Genomic DNA, 20,916 nt, shown 5'->3' on the forward strand with positions numbered 1-20,916 from the left:
TCTAGTCTAGGCCCACTTCTGGCTTGCAGGTAGAGTCCTCTCCCTCAAAATCCTGGTGTGGTGGGAGGGTGGGACTCTGGGTTCCCCCCCCCTCCCCCACATACATCCAGCCCTACCAGGGCCCTAATCTTATTCAAAGTGGCCCCGCCCTGGTGACCTCACTAGCTACCCAAGGCTCTTTCTCCCAGGGATTAGGATTTCCGTCTATGAAGACCAACACAAGACCATAGCAGTACCCTAGGAGCTAGAGAAGGATTTGTGAAGGGGGAAGACTAAACAGGTGGTACTTAATAAGCTAGGACATTACTCTGGTCCAAGAACTGGTGATCCTCCCACTTTGGCAACCATTTGGCTCTGCGGCGTAGGTTTGACCGGTGGTATTGATTATGACATTCCGACAATGGACTCCGTGAGAAAAGCACCTCTGAAGACTCACAACCAACTTGCATTGAAGCCTGGGACCCGCCGGACCCAGCCAACCCCGGGGGGACTGGAGACCTGGGGTGGGCTCCTGCCGGGCCAGGGAGCGGGGAGGACACCTCGCAGGCCCCAGACCACGCGATCAACCTCAGGTTCCAACACCTACGGCCCCTGGAGCCAACAAAGGCTTCCTCAGCAAGCAGCAACAAAACAAGATGGAGTAGAACAAGACCCCAGACCCGGGTGGGGGGGGGGGTCCCCGGGGACTCCGGACCCAGGGGCACTGAGAGACGGGGGGAGGGGGGACACAGCCCCTCCAGGGGTGGGCGCCCTTCCCAACCTGGAAATGCCCCACCTCCGCGCCCCTCACCCCAAGCCGGGATAAATCCTCAGCGGCGATCGGGCGGGCGCGGTACACCCGGGCCGGGGAGGAAATAAAATTAGAGCCTTCTCCCCCCCGCGCCGCCAGCCCCGGGTGCCGGCCGGAGCCTCCCGGTCCCCGTCCGTCCGCGCACAGGCCGCGCGGGCGCAGCTGCAGGACGGGGGCCCTGCGGGAGGAGGGAGAGGAGGGAGGAGAGGGAGGGGGGAGGAGGGAGGAGAGGGAGGGGGGAGGAGGGAGGAGAGGGAGGGGGGAGGAGGAGGGAGGGAGGAGGGAGGGAGGAGGGGGGGAGGGAGGAGGAGGGAGGGAGGAGGAGGGAGGGAGGAGGGAGGAGGAGGGGGGAGGAGGAGGAGGGCGCTCTGGCCACACCCATCGGCGAGCGGATCCCGGGCCCGCGGGCGTCGTCGGCCGCCGCGCTCCAGCCTCCGCCCGCACCGAGCCGCGGGGACCCGGCCGCACCCGGGAGGGGCCGCTGGGGCCGCAGCGCGAGGGCAGCGAGGGGCGGCGGGGACCCGGCACCGGGGGCCGGGGCGGCGGCTGCTGCGACCATGATCGCTTTGTTCAACAAGCTGCTGGACTGGTTCAAGGCCCTGTTCTGGAAGGAGGAGATGGAGCTCACGCTGGTCGGGCTGCAGTACTCCGGCAAGACCACCTTCGTCAACGTGATCGCGGTACGGACGGCCGGGGCCGCGGGCCGGGCCACCGAGGAGCCGGCTGCGGGCGCCCGGGGCCGGCCGGGTACGGCGGCCGGGGAGGGGGGGACCAGGGGGCGGCCGCCCTCGCCGGGCCCGGCCCCGGGCGGGCAGGGCTGGGCCCCGTGCGGGGCTCCGGGCCGACCTGGGGGGGTGGGGGGGACCCGTGCCCGGGCGGGACTGACCCCGGGGCTCCGGGCCGGGGCCATGACGGGGCGAAAGCGCCGGGCCTTCCCGCCCCGCGCTGTCACGGGACCGGCGGCCCGGCCCGGCCCCGCCCCGCCCGAGGCTCCGTCGCTCCCCGCGGGCCCCGGGGGCTCCGCCGCTGCCCCGGGGCCTCGCACCTGCGGCGGGGAGAGGAAGTTGCGGGAGGTCCCGCCCGCCCGAGGGGCTGAACCGGGGGCGCCGCCCACCGGGCCCGGGGGGAGGGGGAGGGGAAGGGGATGGGGAGCCGGCGGCGGCGGGGAAGGGGTGAACGCGGGGCGGGGGCGAGCTCCGGGCCGGAGCCGCTGTCATGGCCGCGGCCCGCACGGCGGAGCGCGGGGCCGGGAGGACTCGGGGCCCCGCGGGGGGTGGGGGGGGGCGGGGGCGCCGCCGAGGTTGATGGGCGCTGCCGCCGGGGTCCCACCCTCGGGGAGCGGAGGCGCGTCGGGCCGGCCCCGCGTCCCCGAGTCCCCGCGGGGCGCACGGCGGGGCGGCGAGCCCGGGGCCTCCGCGGCCACGTGACCCGGCACCGGCCGCCGCCTCGCCCGGTCTCCCGGGGGAACCTCCGCCCTCCGCCGCGGCGTCTGCGGCGCGGCCCAGGCCCGGGCCCGGCAGGATGACCCTGATGGGCCGATCGGTGCCCCTGGGCTCCGGGCTCCGGGCTCGGGGCTCGGCCCCCACCCCCACCCCCGGCCAGGCCTGGCACCCAGGTGACGCCTGGACGCCTAGAACAGAAAGGAGCACACCTGAGCCTCACCTGGCCCCGAACCGGAGACCAGTGCTTCCCGCCGGCCCAGATGTTGGTGCCTGTCCCCCCACCCCACCCCCGTCCCCCCCACGAAGCGCTCCATCTTGGGCAGAGGTGGGGTAGTGTACCCGGAGGGTCTGAATTCTAGGAGGTCTGGAGTTTTGGACAGTGGGAGGCCATGAAGGGTCAAGGACTGAAAGGCGGGAAGCCCCAATTCCCTTGCCAGGGTCCAGAGTTTCTGTGAAAACAGGGTTGTGGTGGTGGCACCCAAGAGAAACCCCAGTTCAAGGCCAACTTGGGTTATATATCAAGACTCTTGGTATCAGGTAAATTACTTCAACCAGAACAGCCCACGAGAGTGGGCCAAGCTGCTTGGTCATGGTGGTTCACACCTGTAATCCTCGCACAAAGGAGGCTGAGACCGGAGGGGTCGTGAATGGGAGGCCAGCATGAGCTACATAACGAGAGCCTGGCCTCAAAAAAAGTTTATTAAACAATATTTTTTTAAAAAACAATGGATTAAATAATAAACGTTAAAAGAGCAAGCCAAATTACCCTTCTGGTACAGAGGCTTGTCAAGTAAAACCAGCCCTTTGTGCGCTGCATCTTGGAATTGTAGTCTCTGGGTAAGTAACTCCGTTCTCTCCACTCCACCCAGGCTACTTCATAGGCATTTCTGCCACCTGGTATACAATCACGGTACAGTCTTCCAGAAAGAAAGAAAGAATCAGGACCGACCCCCCTCTCCGGGGCTCTGTTCCCATGACCACCAATGCCTTTCTGAATTCTCTTGGCCTGTTCACTCCAGTTGTCTGTTAGCTCAGGTTCCCTCCCTTGGATTTTTCTGCTCACTCCATGGGGTCTGGGTGTAAATAGGAATCGGTTTAGTGAGTGCAGCTGCCCAGTGGGTTCCTGTGCACTGCAAAGAAATTATGTAAAGACTTCACGGTGCTCCTGAGAAACTAACACTGAGCTCTGCAGTTCTGAGAGGGTTGTGATGCTAGAGAAGTTGGGAGGTTTTGTTTTATGGCACTGGGATTTGAACTTAGGGGCTTGAACTTGCTAGGCCGGCATTTTACCACTTGAACCAGGCTTCTATCCTTGGGAGATGTTTTTGCCTAAGTCAGACCCTACTCCCTTCCTCATTTCCTCTCTTCCTTCTGTCCTCTTTTTGAGACAGGGTCTCCCTGTGTAGCTGAGGCTGACCTCAAACTTGCCTATTCCTGCCTTGCCCACCCCCCCAAAGGCTTGTTAACCAGCAAAAAGCCAGAAGAGGAGGTGCGGCTCAAATCATAGAGTAGTAGCCCAGAGTGAATAAGCTAAGAGGATTAAGCCCAGAGTTCAAGCCCCAGAGTATACACACACACACACACACACACACACACCAAATATATAAATATTAAAGTATAAAAGACTTGTATTGAATAAGTTGTGATGGGGTACCCAACAGGATAAGGAACAAAGAATGAGCCCTATAGGAAGATGGCTTGAGGGACTGGTCAGAGGGGTTGAAGTGACAGCCCGGGGTGGGACTGGACCACTTAAGGTTGCTTCCCCCTCAGTTGAAGTCTGTGGGGCAGGAAGGCATTCTGGGGAACCTCAGTGATCACCTGATTCTGCTTTAGCTCCACCCGCAGGGGAACAGGAAGTCTTGGGGCTGAGGGCCCGCCCCCTACCCCCAGCTGCCCACCCTCACCAAGGTCCCCTGCAGGGAACCTGAAGCTCTGGCTGCCCATGGGTGGTGAGGGCGCCCCCTGCTGGAGCCACGCCATAGCCTAGCACTTGGTGAGCCTCGATAGGATTCCTAGGAGAACAAGACCTTCAGCCCCACTTTGAGCAGGAGACACTGGGGCCCAGAGGAGACAGAGCCTTGTCCAAGCTCCCCTGCGATGAATGCCCAACAAGAGCTGGGGGCCCCATGCTGGCAGCCCCGGGGCCTGCTGGGTGGCGATGCCCCACGAGGCTCCCCCAGTAAGCCCAGGAGAAGCAGCTCTCCTTGAGAGCACCCCCTCCTTCTTCAAGGGTGCCTGAGAAAGGTTGGGGACCCTCGTTCACTCAGCCCTTCATTTCCAAAAACCAGAAAGCTGAGGCAAGACGATTGCTTGAATGTATAAAAATGGAACAATGGAACCTGTTGAATTTGGGGGAGGAGGGTCCATCATGGGGCTTGAGCTCAAGGCCTGGGCGCTGTCCTTGAGCTTTTCGCTCAAGGCTAGCTCTCTACCACTTTGAACCACAGCTCCACTTCTGGCTTTTTTAGTTTATTGGAGCCGACAGTCTCATGATAGAGGCCCAGTGGCCAAGATGTGGAGATCGCAGTTCGAAACCAGGCAGGAAAGTCAGTGAGACTCCTATCTCCAATAAACTACCAAAAAGCCACACGTGGAGCTGAGGTTAGGAGCACGCGCAGGCCCTGAGGCTCGGGCCTCAGAAGCAGCAGTAATAATAATAATAATAGGAATGGGAGAGAGGGGAGGGGAGGGGAGGCTGATCCCCGTCAGGAGGCCGAAATCTGAGGATTGTGGTTCAAAGCCAGCCCAGGCAGGAAAGTCCCTGAGACTTTTATTTATCTCCAATAAACTACTTAGAAAAAGCTGGAAGTGATGCTGTGCTCAAGTGGTAGAGCACTAACCTTGAGGAGAAAGAATCTCAAGGAACAGCGCCCATGCCCCTGAGTTCAAGCCTCAGGACCAGCACAAAGTAATAACAACAACAAACAAACAACAACAACAAAAAAAGAAGATCGCTTGAGTCCAGGAGTCCTAGGCCAGCCTGGACAAAATAATGAGAGTTTACATGAGAAAAAGTGTTTTTCCCTATGCTGAATTTGGGGGGGGGGGGGTTTGTCATTATTTCCTGAACAACTCTGTGAAATGAGTGTTTACGTAGTATTTGAGTTGTGTTTGGCCTCGTAAGTAGTCAACAGCTGCTTCGAAGGCAGTGGGTGGTGCGTCTGCGCGGCTTGGCATCAGCCTCAGGCCGGCCTGGATTCCGTAGGGGACTCTGTTTGGGCACCAGTGGCTCGTGTCTATAATCCCAGCTAGTCAGGAGGCTGAGACTTGAGGGTCAAGGGTCAAAGCCAGCCCAGGCAGGAAAGTCTGTGAGACTCCGATCTCCAGTTAATTACCCAAAAGCCACAAGCAAAGGTGTGGTTCAAGTAGTAGAACCCAAGCCTTGAGTAGAAAACTAGCTCAGGGACAGCACCCAGGCTCTGAATTCAAGCCTCAATACGGGCACACTAAATAAATAAGCAAGTCTGGGGGCATATCTCAAGTAAAATCTACGAGGAAGACATATATATATGTATATATATATATATATATGAATTATTGGTAAACAGTATGCCATTTTATAAAGGGATTTGAGCATCCACAGATTTTGGTACCTGTAGGGGGTCCGGGACCAACCTCCATGATAGCAAGGGACGCTCTTACTGACTCAGCCTTGGCACACACAGGTCACGTGTAACCTCAGGACACTTGGGGTCTCTGAACCCCACCTCTGGGCCCCCGGGCTAGGACCCCACGCTCCACCTCATCACTAGCCATCAGTTGTGCCGTCTCAGTCACTACGCCGCCTGGCCTTGGGGAGCTGGTGTTCCAGCCCGCAGACTTCCAAGAACCCTTCTGCTGCACCGCGCCCAGGGTCAGAGGCCCTGGTGTCCTTGTGGTGTCCTTGTTCCTCCACTTGGTAGGAGAGGAAAGGGCGCAGTACAGGAGCGGGGCTGCCCGGGGCATGAACAAGTGATACTCGGGGAAGGAGTCGGGTCTGGCCCTACCCGAAGCTGCGCCACGTGAAAATGGCTCGATTTTAAACACAGGTTACAGGAGATGGAGTTGGGGTTCACTCCCAACTCTTCAGCACGTATTTATTAGCAGCTGGAGAAGCCTTCTGTGTAGTGGGGCTCACACGTGTGATCCTAGCTACCCAGAAGGATCAGAAGATCAGGGTTTGAAGCCAGGCCAGGCAGGAATCTCCAATCAGCCATCAAAAACCCGAAAGTGGAGCAAGCTCAACAGACAGCACCCAGGCCTTGAGTTCAAGCCTCAGTGCAAACACACACACTGTGGATTACAGCACCTCTAGGCGAGCCCTCTACACCGAGCTACCACCCGATTGCTCACCCCCCACCCCCAAATGTTGACTTTAATATTTACCACTGATTTGGAAATGACATCTGCTTTCTTACCACACCTCTTGAGTGTCAGACCGTGATCTTCTTGAGGTCCTTTTCCTGGAAGATAATATATATATTCTCCTCCACCGAAGGCTAGATACAGTCAAGAGCGTTTCGTTAACAGGACTGTAGGTTAGACTTTAGGAAGGACTTTCTCCCAGTTAAGGTTGAGAGACCGTGGCATTGCCGGAGGATGAGCCTCCTCATAGGAGAAGCCAGACGCAGCCAACAGCACCCTGCCTGAAAGTGGGGGGGGAGGGGGGGTGTTCAAGATGGCTCCGGACACAGGGGTGTGCACGCGCTCATACCCACCCTGGGAAGTCGGGGAGGGGGGGTGAGGGAAGCCTGACCTCCGCATTTTCCCTGTGGCCTCTCCCTCTGTCAGGAAAGGCCCGTGGGTGATGCCAGTGTCTGCGCATTTTCCAGTTCTGCTTCTTCTTTCCAGTCAGGACAGTTCAACGAGGACATGATCCCCACCGTGGGTTTCAACATGCGCAAGATCACCAAAGGGAACGTGACCATCAAGGTGAGGGGGAAGGAGGGGGGAGGGCGGAGGGGGAGCGGGAGGGGAGACCCGAGATGGGCCTGGGGTGCCTGCCTGTCCTGAGGCCCTGTCTCCCTCTTCTTGTTCAGCTCTGGGACATTGGGGGACAGCCCCGGTTCCGCAGCATGTGGGAGCGCTACTGCCGAGGAGTGAGTGCTATTGTGTAAGTACGGGGGGGGGGCACCCCAATACCCCACTCCCCAGAATCACCCGCCTCCTTCCTGGCTTCCCCAGCCAGCACCTCAGACCGGACACCCAGGATGTGCAGGGTCACGTTAGACATCCACCTGCCTTCTGCTGCGGCCTGGTCAAAAGGGGCCCCGCTGCCCCCCACCTAAGCGCGGGGCCTCAACACCCCCGGACTGCGCCGTGCGCTTCCTCATGTCTCCTTGTCACCCAGCCCAGCCCTCCCTGTCTTAGATCTTGTGTGGTTTAAACGACGGTCACAAATAAGTGGCTCACACCTGTGAGTCCTACCTTCTCAGGAGGCTGAGATCGGAGGGTCGCGGTTCAAAGCCAGCCTGGACAGTTTCCGTCTGTAAGACTCATATCTCCCAGTCAACCACCAGAAAACCAGAAGTGGCGCTGTGACTCAAAGTGGTAGAGTACTGGCCTTGATGACAAAGCTCAGGGACAGCACCCAGGCCCTAAGTTCAAGCCCCATGACTTACTAAAAAAAACAACCTTAGCGGGCCATAAGTGGCTCACAACATGCCAGAAACCCTAGCTACTCAGAAGATGGGCATCAGGAGGATAGTATTCTGGGCAACACAACTTGAGAGGGGCTGGGGATATGGCCTAGTGGCAAGAGCGCTTGCCTCCTATACATGAAGCCCTGGGTTCGATTCCTCAGCACCACATGAACAGAAAAAGCCAAAAGTGGTGCTGTGGCTCAAGTGGCAGTGTGCTAGCCTTGAGCAAAAAGAAGCCAGGGACAGTGCTCAGGCCCTGAGTCCAAGGCCCAGGACTGGCCAAAAAAAAAACACCCCAAAACACTTGAGAGATTCCATCTCAGCAGAGAAAGGCGGCGGGCATAGTGACATGTGCCTGTCATCTCAGCTACAGTAGGAAGCATAATAAGAGGATCGCTGTTGAGGCTGGCCCAGGGAAAAGGTGAGACTATCTCAAAACTAACCAGAGAGAAAAGGGCTGAAAGTGTGTCTCAAGTAAGGAGTACCTTGAATTCAAACCCTATTACCACCAAAAAAAAAAGGTTTTCATCAGTCAAATGTGGTACACACCTATAGTTCCAGCCTCTCGGAAGGAGGAGATTGGGGAGGGATCACAGTTTGAGCCTAGCCCAGGCAAAAAAAACAGACTCTCATCTCAACCAAGAAGCTGGGAGTGGTGGTTGCATCTGTAATCCAGCCACAAACAAGGAATAAGTAGCCCACGTAAAACCTCAAGACACTCTAAAAAAAAATGATAAAAAGCACTGGAGGCATGGCTTCAGTGACCAAGAACCTGCCTAGAAAGGGCGAGGCCCTGAGTTCAAGCACTAGTACCACCAAAAGGAAGAAAAAATTAGGAGCCAGGTGCTGGCGGGCTCACGCCTGTCATCCTCGCTACTCAGGAGGCTGAGATCTGAGGATCATGGTTCAAAGCCAGCCCGGCAGCAAAGTCCATGAGACTCCTATCTCGTTTACCACCAGAAAGCCACAGGGGCTCAAAGTGGTAGAACACTAGCCTTGAGCAAAAGAACTCCAGGACAGCGCCAAGGTCCCAAGTTGAAGCCCCACAGCTGACTGGGCAAAAAATGACGTGTTTTTTTTTATGGGTGCTGGGAATTCAGTGGTAGAGCTCTCCTGCCTAGAACGAGTGAGTGGGGCTCTAGATTCCGGCTCCACACACACACAAAAAAGAGAGAGAGAGAGAGAGAGAAGACAATGCATGCCTGAACAATAGATTGTTTAGTTTTCTTGATAGAATAAACAATAGATGGCTTTAAAACATATAAAAGAAATAATGCATCTTGTTGCAAGAAAACCATTGGCGGTTCCCTTGCTTTGCTGCTCTAATCAGATGTAACCTGAAAGCACAAGGAGGTGCATTGGGCTGGACCTGGAGGCTCCATTTGCCCCAGAGGACAGGACAAGGGCAGCCCCAGGACTGCCCGCGCCCGTGTACGCCATGGATTCAGAAAGCACTCGCTGAGCTGCCCTGGGGTGTGCCCTTGGCTACAGGGGTGACCAGGTTGTCATCAGAGGTGTTGTGCCCCAGAAGCAGCCCCTCTTCTTGCCCTGGTTGGGGGGGGGGTCCACATGCTGACCCTGCTTGCCTTCCTCAGGTACATGGTGGATGCTGCTGACCAGGAGAAGATCGAGGCCTCCAAAAATGAGCTCCACAATCTGCTGGACAAGCCGCAGCTGCAGGGGATCCCGGTCAGTGGGGGGGAGGGGGGCAAGGGGGGGTGGAGATGGGGGGGAGCTGGCTGGAAGTCACTGGGGACTTGCCTGGGCAGAAGCCGCCTTGCTGGGGGACCCTTGATCTAACCATCCTCCATCCCCTCTCCGCAGGTCTTAGTCCTGGGGAACAAGCGGGAATCTCCCGGGAGCGCTGGACGAGAAGGAGCTCATCGAGAAAATGTGAGTTTGGTGATTTTCCTTTGTACTTTGGCTCCGCTCATTAAACTCCGGGGCTGGGCTCCTTGCAGTTCTTAGTGTCGGCCACACGGTGGCAGCAGAGAACCACTTTCCAGGCACCTCACCCTCCTCATTGGAGCCCCTAGAGACAGAAAAAGACCCTGCCCACCCCCTGGCCCAGGCTCCTTGACAGCCCCAGCTTTGATCTCTTCCCCCTCCCCCCCCCCCCCGCCCCCCCAGGAATCTGTCTGCCATCCAGGACCGAGAGATCTGCTGCTACTCCATCTCCTGCAAAGAGAAGGATAACATCGGTGCGTGAGTCTGGAGAGTTGTTGGCACCGCATGGGGGGTGGGGGGGGGGGATGTCTTGGCCTGGGGCTCTTGAAGCTTCCGCTGGCCGCTTGCCCATAGCCCAGAGCTCTATGGCCCGCCCTCCTGTGCAGCTGGCAGCCAGGGCGTCCGTTCCTGAGCGTGGCCCTGGCCCTGCCCTGCCACGGTGCCCGGGTCCTCCACCACCCGTTTGGCAAGGCTGCTTGGGGGTCCACAGCTCTGGGATTTGGGTGCTCTTAGACTCGGTGCTTGCTGAAGTCTCGAGCGACCCGGGCTTCCCGGTGCCCGCGTGCCCTGCGCGGAGAGACCTCCTAACCCTCGCTCCCTCGTCCCCACCCAGACATCACCCTACAGTGGCTTATCCAGCACTCGAAGTCACGGAGAAGCTGAGACCGCGGTCCTTCCCTCGGGGGACCAGGGACGCGGTCCCCTGAACCTGAAGCCGAGCTCCCCGCCTACTCCGCCGCCCACCCTACCCCCACGCCCGCCCCTCCTCGCCCAGGGTGGGGAGGTTCCTGGGGCTCCCAGAGTCCCATTCTGCTGAGGTTTGAACTCCTGTTTTTATTGTAAAATAAATCGCCCCCCCCTTCCCCCCTCCATCTGGTGCCCTAACTTGTCCCCCCGCCCCTCTCCTTGTCCCTTCACCTGGCCCTACCTCTGTCCCCTCTCAACAGCCGTAGCCCACAGCCCCCGCCCCCCCCCCCCCCGCTTTCCCCCCCTCCTGCCCCCCTCCCGCCTCCCTCTCAACACTGTTATTGTCCTGTGTGTACAGTATATATATGTATATATATTTTAATTTTTTAATTTAAGCAAAGACTAAAATCACCCATTTGATGCTGCAGGGGCCTGAGCTGCGGGATCTGGGAGGGGACAGTCACGGGAGAAGGGAAGAGCGAAGGGTCAGCCGGGAGCGAGGGGAGATGGGGGAGGGTGGGCGGCGTGGGAGGGTGGGCCGTGTCCTGAGCCTCTCCGTCTGTCCGGGCAAGGCCGGGACACCGCGGGCTGGCAGGAGACCCCCCCCACCCCCCGTGCCCCTCTCTCTCTGCCCCCCAGTCGCAGCTGGACCACCAGATGCCACAGAGGGGCCAGGCCTTGGGGGGCAGGAAGCCGGAGTCCACGCTGCCCCCCCTGCCCCCGGCCCCCCCCAGCCCCTGCCTCTGCCCAGGGCCCCCCCCACCTCCACAGCCCCCCCTCATTTTCCGTTCTTATTTTACAGCTCCACGAGGAGAGAACTCAGCATGGGGGGGGGGGTTGGGTTGGTTCTTTGGGTTTTCGTTCCGTCGTTTGTTGTTCATTTGTTTAATTTAATGATTTGTAAAGTGACGTTCCTCTTCCTTTTTTTACACTTTTCGGCTCATATTTAACCTCGGTTTGGAAAATGATTCTTGTAACTGTACATTTTTTTTTTCTCCTCCTAATAACAACAACAATAAATGACCAATTTTGTGTTTGGGGGTGTGTAGGGCACCAGTCATTTCCCGGATTCTGAACCGGCCGGGCTCACGGGGACGCCGGGACACGGGGAGCCCACCGACCGGGGACAGGGGAGGGGGGGACCCCCCCCCACGGGACCGCAGCGGCCCCTCCGGAGCGAAGCCGCGTCCCACGGGCGTGCGGGTTCCGCGCGGCCTCTCGGTGCCCCGCTGGTCTCCGTGCGGGGCTCAGGCTCCCGCCGGCAGCTGCTGGCGATGCTGCTGAGCAGGTCTCACTGCTGATCAGAGCTCCCGTCCCACCCCTAGCTGGACCCCCACCTGACAGTCAGCTGCCAGGCTCGCTCCAACCTGAGGCCATCTTGACCCACATTTACAGCAATCCCCGCCTCCCCTTCTCCCTGGAAAACAGAGCAGGACCCACAGAACTCCCCACCTGCCCCCCCCCATCCCTTCTTTCCTCTGCCACTGAAGGGAGACAGGGCCTCCCTTGCCCTTGGTTCTATGAGGGAGGCCCTGGGACACCCTGGTCCTGAGCCTCCATCGGATTGGCGGCCTCCTCCCTGGAGACACGCCCAGGAGAGGCAGTTCTGCCTCGCTGCTTGAGGGAAGGGCTGGGGTGGGGCTTGGTTACCTGGGTTGGATCCCTAGAAACCTCCCCACCCCCCCAAAAAAAAAAAGATGGCTGTGATTCCACAACAGTCTCCTCAATCCCTTCACCTACTGAAGGAGGATGAAGATGGCCCAGGCCCCGTCTCCTGCCCCTCCCTGCCAGCTGCCCCATGTGGCTACTTGGACCCTGGCCCCATGCCAAGGCCAGAACCATTCTTGTCCATCTGGGGCTTTGCAGAGCGGAGAAGCCTTGCCAGCCCTGGGGCCTCCGGTGAGGGCCAGGCTTGAGATCAGAGACTCCGCTCTGATTGCCAGCTAGCACCCAGCACGGCCCCAACACAGCGACACAGGCTCTGGGCCTGCCTGCACAGGCCACACCCAAGTGAATAAGGAGCAGGTTAGCATATGTAAATCATCATGTTTGAGGCCTTTTTCTTTTCTTTTTTTTTGCTAGTCCTGGCACATGAACTCAGGGCCTTAGGTGCTGACCCTGAACTTCTTTTTGCTCAAGGCTAGCACTCTACCACTTGAGCCACAGCACCACTTCCAGCCTTTTCTGTGTATGTGGTTCAGAGGAATGGAACCCAGGGCTTCTCACGCATGTTAGGCGAACACCCTACTACTGAGCCACCTTCCCAGCCCTGGGGCCGTGTGTGTGTGTGTGTGTGTGTGTGTGTGTGTGTGTGTGTGTGTGTGTGTGTGTGTGTGTGTTCAAGGCTAGCACTCTACCACTTGAGCCACAGCTCCACTTCCAACTTGTTTTTTAGTGTTTAACTGGCGATAAGAGTCCTACGGCCGGGCACCTGTGCCTCACACCTGTAATCCTGGCTACTTCTGAGGCTGAGGTCTGAGGATCAATGTTTGAAGCCATCCCAGGCAGGGAAGTCCATGAGACTCTTTTTTTTTTTTTTTGGCCAGTCCTGGGCCTTGGACTCAGGGCCTGAGCACTGTCCCTGGCTTCTTCCCGCTCAAGGCTAGCACTCTGCCACTTGAGCCACAGCGCCGCTTCTGGCCATTTTCTGTATATGTGGTGCTGGGGAATCGAACCTAGGGCCTCGTGTATCCGAGGCAGGCACTCTTGCCACTAGGCTATATCCCCAGCCCCTCCATGAGACTCTTATCTCCAGTTTACCACCAGAAAGCCAGAAGTGGCACTGGGGCTCAAAGTGGTAGAGCCTCGAGCTGAAGAGCTCAGGGACAGCAGCACCCAGGCCCTGAATTCAAGCCCCATTTCCTGTCCGGGATAGCTTCGAACCGTGATCCTTGGATCTCAGCCTCCTCGGTGGCTGGGGTTCTGTAACGTGAGGCACTGATGCCCGACTTTGGGGCCTTTTGATGTTGAAACGGTAAGGATACCCTAGCCATGCCTGATCCATAGTACTAGGGATTTGAGTTCCCAAAGGAACGGGGATGGCCACCATGCCAGCTGCTCAGGTCATCCTGTCTCGTGTAATGACTTGTCCTCCGTGGGAGGGCTTGCTTCCACCTCACTCACTGGTGGGGAGGCTGAGGTGAAGGTGTGCTCCCAGGATAAAGGATGGGGCTCGGGAGTGAGGAGGTTTTCCCTGGCTCAGAGGACCCCTCCCCATCTGCCCCCTCCCTTGACAGGGCTCTGAAGGCCGGTCCCCTGCAGTCAGGCTTCCTCTAAACATCCACATCCCCCCCCCAGCCTTCCCCCACCCTCACCCATGCAAGCCTGGGACCCCAAAATAACAAACACCGCATTGTGTCCCTGCTGGCCGGCCCGCATGGATGGTGGCTCTTTCCCAAGGCCACTGGCCTGCTGAGCGATTCTGCAAGCCCTTCACGTTGGCAGGCCCAGGGTTGGGGCGGGGGGTGGGGGGGCACGGAGCCACCAGCTCCCCCTTTAGCTCCAGGCTGGCCAAGCAGCAGGAGGGAGGCGCAGAGGGTGCCCTTGGTGGAAGAGGCCCTCAAACAGATGCTGAGGGGCCCCTCCGCCCTTGAGCCTTCCTTCCTCTGCCCTCTGTCCCCGACTTCCCCTCAGTCCATCCGGCCCCCTTCTGTCATTGGTGCAGAAGGACTGGAGGGCTGGGGGTTGGTGGGGGGAGAGAGCAAGCCTGCCTTTGGCCTCCCCTCCCTCCCATCCGAAGTTCCAACGAAGCTGGGGGCTTTGGTCACTGTGGCAACAGGTCTGCCGAGAAATGGTGGGTGCCATTCCCCAGCACAAAGGGTGCGCGCATGGCACTACCGTCACCTAGCAACGTCCTCCCTCTCTCTTGGCGGCGTCACTGGCCCCGGGAGTGGGTGCCAGGGAGAGAGAACAAGGCTGTTAAGATCCTTGGTCGGTAGGGGTGGGGGTGGGGGGTGCAGGCTGAGGCCGAGGGGTGTGGGTGGCTGGCTGGAACAGAAGAGAATGGAGCCCCTGCCACACTGAATCCTTGGGGCCCCATGCTGGTGGTTGTTCTAGATGGTTCTAGCTGGGCCTTGAGACGGAACACTGGTGGCCGAGGCGGAACGGTCACTTCTGGTTGATGTCCTGCCAGCTTTGTGGGGGCCAGCAGGGCTACGGGGGGGGGGGTCCAAGGATGGAGGATGGAGGCTGGGGACGCGAGTTGGAGGGCGATGGCCGGCAGGGGGAGCTGGGGATGGGGGTGGGCGGGACGGGGCGGTGGATGGGCCAAACAGTCCCTTCTAAGAAATGGGACAAGAGCTGCTGTCAGCTAAGAGAGGCCAGGAAGCCCTGGCTCGCCCGGGGAGGGAAGGCGGCTGGAGTTCCTCCAATGGGGGCTTTGTGGAGAGGGGGTGGGCTGGAGGTGTGGGCTCCGCAAGGGATACCATGGCAGTCTTCAACTCCCGGCAGCTGCGGGGGTTGAAGTGGGGAGGAGCAGGGTTTGCTCCCCAGCCCCACCCCCTCCTCTGTGTCCTCCAGAAGCTAGAATGCCCTTGGGGTCTTGGGCGGGGCCAGCAGCCCAGAGGCCAGAACCAAAGGCTGCCCCTAAGGCAGGGCCCAGCCCAGGTAGGGCATCTGGGCCCTGCCAGACAGCGGCCTAAGAAAGTGAGCGTGGCACAGGGGTAGTTCTACCTAGTTTATTGGTTTTCCAGAGGGGCCTTCTAGAGGAAAACACCTAACAAGGGGAGCTGGCCAGGGCAGCTTGGGAGCCTCAGAGAAAGGAGGAGAGAGGAACATTCCAGAAAAAAAAAAAAAAAAAAAAGGAGGCATCCAGGGATGGGGAGAGCTAATCCAGACGAGAGAATACTAGCCTGGTGGGGCCTGGTCGGGTTGTCGATGTCCCAAGGAGCCCTAGGATGGGGGCCTGCGGGGGGGGGGGGGGGAGCTGCTCTGTGTTCCACGTGTGAGAGAAGGGAGTGGGGCTGTATACCAGGAGAGGGCAGGCGAACCCCTTCCTCCCGGCTGACTGATGGCGCCCCGCTGCCTCCTCACCCACCCACTAGGCCGCCCCGACCTTCACCCAAAGAGCCGAGTCCACGTCTACACAGCAGGGCGGGCGGCCAAGCGAGGTCTTCAGGGGGAGAATCAGCAGACACGGGCTCGGGCCGTTCCCACCCCTGTTCCTGTGTGTGTGTGTGTGTGCGCGCCCCTGTCCCCCCTCCCCCCCCCCCCCCGGCTCCCTCCCCACCCCCCCCACCCCCGCTGGGGCCTGGCCTCAGCAAGGCGTGCCCAGGGGCAGGAGCGGGGGCGACTCCCTGGGCTTGTGGAAGTAGATGGAGGAGGACACCTCGCTCTTGAGCTTGCCGTCCGGGCCGTCGGCGGCCGTGGCGTCGGGGGTGCTGCCCTCCTGGCAGCAGCAGCAGCAGCAGCAGTCCAGGAAGGCCCGGCCCAGCGGCCGGCACACGCACAGGAGCAGCACGGGGGTGACGGCGCCCTTGAAGAAGGCGGAGAACTGGTTGACGAGGCCCAGCAGGTCCAGCGTGTGGCGGGTGAGCTCGGTGGAGAGGTAGGCCACCACGATGTTGCACACGTTCTCCGGCAGGGTGCAGAAGGCGTAGACCACCGTGAGCCCCACCACCGTGCCGTTGAGCTGGCTCTCGCACTGCCCGTGCTGGCCGGCCCCGGCACGCGGGCTTCCTGCCCGGCGGTCCCCGCACCCGCCACGTCACCAGCTGGCAGGTGACGGTGAAGAGGATGGGCAGGCAGAAGTAGCAGCCGAAGTACCACCACATGCGGGCGTTCTGGTAGGTCATCACCAGCGAGTAGAGGGACTCGGGCAGGCTGGCCGAGGGCTTCATGACACACGAGTCCACGGTGCCCGCGGTGGGGGCTGGCTCCTGCGCCAGCTGCCACAGCAGGAGCTCGGGCACCGCCAGGGTCATGGAGCCACCCAGATGACGGCCAGCTTGGCCAGGATGGACTGGCACCGCTCGATGGGCCTCACCTTGGGCAGGGTGCTGGTGGCCACGTGGAAGCGGTCGATCCCCAGGGCACAGAGGCTGAAGGTGGTGACTCCCAGGGAGGAGACCTGCGGGCACGGGGCGGGCAGGAACACGAAGCGGGGGGGTGAGGGGTGATGGGAGAAGGGGAGAAGCCCTGGTCTCTGGCTGCATCAGACCTCGAACGGCATCCTAAGCATCGAGTCGTCGCCATGGTAACAGCCACACCCATTTTCTACTTATTGGGTGCGTGCGTGCGTGTGCGTGTGTGTGTGTGTGTGTGTGTGTGCACGTACAGGCCAGTACTGGGGCTTGCGCTCAGGGACTGGGCGCCATCCCTTAGAGGTTTTTTTTTTTTTTTGCTCGAGTCTGGTGCTCTACCACTTGAGCCACAGTTCCATTTCTGGCTTTTAGCTAGTCAATTGCAGTTAAAAGTCTCGTGGACTATCCTGCCCCGGCTGGCCGGCCTTGAACCCCCATCTTCAGACCTCACCCTTCCGAGTAGCTAGGATTCCAGGCACCCAGCTAACGAATCAACTCTCCACCCCATCATCTCACGACCAGAAAGAAATGGAAGCTCAGGCAGCTAACGCGGGCTTGCTCGAGATCACACCGCGGGTGAACTGGGGTTCACACCTCACCCGCATCTCCCCGTCTCCTGGACGAGGGAACGTGTGGCCTGCCTCCCTCCCTCCCGCAGCCCCCGTGCTCCCGACAGGCCGGAGAACCGGCTCTCAGCAGAACCCAGGGCAGAGAGGCAGGAGGAGGGAGGTCTGGGGTTTTTTAAGCAACTTCTATTTCCTGAACCTCCTCAGGTGCAACCGTGAGGGGATGATCTTGGGGATGAAGCACGCGCTTATTATCCGTCTGTCTGTCTACCAATTTTTTTCTACCTAACATCTGCCATCTCTCCTCGTCTATCCGCCCCATGGGGGGCAGCGCAGCCCCCGTGGGGCATCCCGTGCCCACCATCCCCACACACTCCCACACAGAGGAAGATCGCCCCGGGAGCCAAGAGGACGCGCCCGGCACAGGAAAGAACGAGTGCGTCCAAGGGCCTGAAAGGAGGAGGACGTTGGGAGCTATCGAGGGGTGCGAGCCCCATCTCCACCCCACCCCCCCGTCCAAGCGCGTCCCTCCTCTGGCAGAGACAGAACACAATCTCCGGCTTATTTGCAAGTGCCACCAAGTGTTCTTTGTGAGACTTGGACCCCCTTCTCTTGGCAAGGGAGCGGCCTTCAGGCTTGGGCAAAAACACCATGCCCTTTCCTCCTCTCCCTCCATCTCCAAACTACCCCAAGGCTTATTTCATACTTCCCCCCAGAAGCACCGAGAACCTCCCCAGCCCAGCAGAGGTTCTAGGCCAGCGCGCTTTGTGCTCCCAGCCCACCGCCGGCCTCCGTCAGCTCCGGGGTCTCCTCTCTTTCCTTTTGGAGGAGTTGGGCACAGCCGGGGGGTGGGGGCGGGGTGGGATCAGAACCTGCATGCTGGACAGGCAGGGTTCACAGGGAAGCAGGTGTCCACTGATCTACTGGCCACATACAAACAGGAGTTTGTGTCTACCCTCCTCTCTTCTCTTACACCATTTCCAAATATAAACCATCATCTAGTAGATTATCTTCATTCTAGGTACTTATGGATATTGCTCCTTTTAATTCTTCAAGAACCGGGCCTGGGAGTATGGCTTAGAGCCTGTGCCTCGCCCTAAGTTCAACCTCCCAGCACAAAAGAATTCATTTAGGTAGTTATTTAGGTACCATGGTCCTGTGTACAGATGAGGAAACTGAGGTTTAGGGCAGGTCAAGTCACTTAAAAATGTCCTCGATTCCTGATGGACATAGCCCTGTTTCAAAGCCAAATTACCAATCCCAAAGCTCCGTGTGTAACCACTCCGCTCAGCTGGGCCGTGAGCTCAGTGCTTTGTCACGCCAGATCTAAAGCTGGGGAGGGGGTGTCTCTTTTCAGGTTGGAGGACCCTACCCAGGGCCTCCCTGGGTTACAGAGGACTGGAAAGGGCTGTTCCGACACCGAGTCTCAGGCTGTCCAACCCTGAAACCATCAGAGCAAACTGGGAATGGAGCTAGGAATAGGACCAGGTCAAGTGCCCGAGCCTGATTCCTTCTCCACTGGGAATGCTGTCCGGATGACACAGCACCAGCCACGATGCAACAGCAGCTTGCAGACAGGCGCAGGTGGCTCGTTCTAGAATCCCAGCTACTCAGGAGACAAGGTTTGGCCAGGCGCTGGTGGCTCATGCCTGTAATCCTAAGCTATTCAGGAGGCTGAGATCTGAGGATCCAGGTTCAAAACCAGCCCAGGTAGGAAGGTCTGTGAGACTCTCATCTCCAATTAACCACCAGAAAACCTGAAGTGGAGCTGTGGTTCAGAGAGGTAGAGTGCTAGCCTTGAGCGAAAAAGTTCAGGGGCAGCACCCAGGCCCTGAGTTCAAGCCCCACAACCAATTTTTCTTTAAAAAAAAAAAACAAAAAACGAGGTTTGAAGCCAGTTCAGGCCCTGAAATTCTTATGTCCAATTAACCATTAAAAAGCCAGAAGTGGAGCTGTGACTCAAGTGGCAGAGCACCAACCAGAGCCCCAGGACCAGAAAACAAAACAAAACAAACAAAGAACCAGCAGCAGCTTTGGGAGGGAAGCCTCTGTCAGTAGAGCCTTTGCCGTTCCCGCTGTGGGGCTGAGCTTTACCAGGCGGATCGCTTGTTCTGTGCTCTCTGTGTAGACAGCAGCCTTCCCGAGTCACACATCAATGTACACACGCAGATGCAGTCGATCAAGCCGACCGTCTCCTGTGAGCCTCAGAGCCTAATGTAGAAGTTTCCAGAAGGAGGGCATGGTGGTGTACTTTAGAGCATAGAATAGGGCGGGTAGGTCCGTCTGGTCTACCTGCCTCCCTCGGGGGACGGGAGGGGATGAGGAAATGGGAAGTGAGAAGCCATCTGCCCACTGACACCCAGACTGGGAGGGACAAAGCGGAGACCAGAGCGTCTCAGAGGCAGGTTTTGCCTCGTGGAGAGGATTGAAGAGGCTCCTGATGGATGGAGATGAACAATGGGATGGGAAGAGGATCTACACTCACTGCGTATGGGGTGTGTGAAGGAAACGGCGGGGTGGGGGAGGGTGTCTTCTAGACACTGCCAAAGATTGAGGGTGCAGAAGAGGGGCGGGAAACACAAGGTAGAGAAAGGAGACGCGGCAAAAGACTGTGGGATTTCCTGGGTGGAGCAACTGGGGACCTAGGAAAGGAGAGAGACTTGCCTCAGGTGTTCCTATGGGTTCTGTGATTCCTGTTTTGCTTTGGGTTGTGTACCAGGGCTTGAACTCGGGGCCCAGGTGCTCTCCCTTAGCTTTTCCCCTCAAGGCTAGCACTCTACCACTTCAGCTACAACTCCATTTCTGGCTTTTTGCTAGTTCATTGGGAATCAGAGTCTCACAGACTTTCCTGCCCTGGCTGGCTTCCCGCCTCCCTCCTCAGATCTCAGCCTCCTGAGTAGCTGGGATGACAGAGGGGTGAGCCGTCGGCTCCCTACCGGCTCCTGGACACCCAGGCCCTGCACACCTGTTCTCAGGGCTCCCAGAACCCAACATCACGGTTGCCTCGTGTCCCCCCCCACCCCCCCCAGCAGTGACTAAGGAGCACGAGTCTGAGCACCACGGCTCTGGTAACTCAGCTCTCCTTCCAGAGTCCGGTGGAGACTGAGCGCCTGCCCTGGGCCGAGGCCCTCCCGGCTGAGTGTTCTAGAAGGTCCACACTTACCTCCATGAAGGGCACAGCTCGACAGGAAATGTCCCCCAGAAGCCTCTGCTGGGTGAGCTCGTTAAAGATGACGATGGGCAGGCAGAAAAAGAGGACGAGGAAATCCCAGAGGGCCAGGCTGGCCAGGATGGAGTTCCAGGCGCTCTTCAGATAGTAGCTGTGCCACACCACGCACATGACCGACAGGTTGCCCACGATGCCCACGGCGAACACCACCAGGGCCAGCAGCAGGATGGCGTAGGCGCCGTAGGAGCTCTCCGTCACCGGGTACAGGGGGTTTTGGATCCGCAGCCTCTGACCCGGGGTCCCCGTCAGGTTGCCCCGTGGCTCCTGCCCACCGCCGGGGCTGCCCCCGTTCTTGTGTGGGTCGGGGCTGGTGGCCACCGGAGGCCCGGTGGGCCGCAGGCTGGCGGGGAGGATCGGCCGCGGGTACTCGGCCCACTCCTCCGGAGCGTACTGCTGCACCTCCTTCGGCCCCTCGGCCTGGGCGCCCCTCCTGGCCCGGCCCGGCGGCTCCTGGGCCCCGGTGCTGTGCCCACCCGAGGGCAGGGGAGCACCCCCAGAGGCCCTGCCCAGCCCCACAGCCAGCACCGCCGCCAGAGAGACGGCCAGGGGCCACCGCCACCCCATGGCTGGGCACGCAGCGAGCCGGTGAAGACCCGGGACCCAAATGCCGG

The 20,916-nt window shown here is 59.4% G+C and overlaps 2 protein-coding genes across 2 annotated transcripts; one reads left to right on the forward strand and one right to left on the reverse strand.

The window, feature by feature from the left end:
- The first annotated feature begins 1,178 nt into the window (after positions 1-1,178).
- Positions 1,179-11,030, forward strand: Arl8a (ADP ribosylation factor like GTPase 8A). Its single transcript, XM_048357249.1, is given in 8 exon segments — positions 1,179-1,470; positions 7,066-7,146; positions 7,254-7,327; positions 9,452-9,545; positions 9,681-9,707; positions 9,709-9,749; positions 9,987-10,057; positions 10,417-11,030. Coding segments are annotated over 8 exon segments (561 nt in total). The 5' UTR covers positions 1,179-1,347; the 3' UTR covers positions 10,467-11,030.
- A 4,714-nt stretch (positions 11,031-15,744) lies between these two features.
- Positions 15,745-20,869, reverse strand: Gpr37l1 (G protein-coupled receptor 37 like 1). Its single transcript, XM_048357247.1, is given in 4 exon segments — positions 15,745-16,149; positions 16,151-16,419; positions 16,422-16,557; positions 20,240-20,869. Coding segments are annotated over 4 exon segments (1,440 nt in total).
- Between the last annotated feature and the right edge of the window lie 47 nt (positions 20,870-20,916).

This window comes from Perognathus longimembris, chromosome 11, assembly GCF_023159225.1.
Source record: "Perognathus longimembris pacificus isolate PPM17 chromosome 11, ASM2315922v1, whole genome shotgun sequence".
NCBI classification, from domain to species: domain Eukaryota; kingdom Metazoa; phylum Chordata; class Mammalia; order Rodentia; family Heteromyidae; genus Perognathus; species Perognathus longimembris.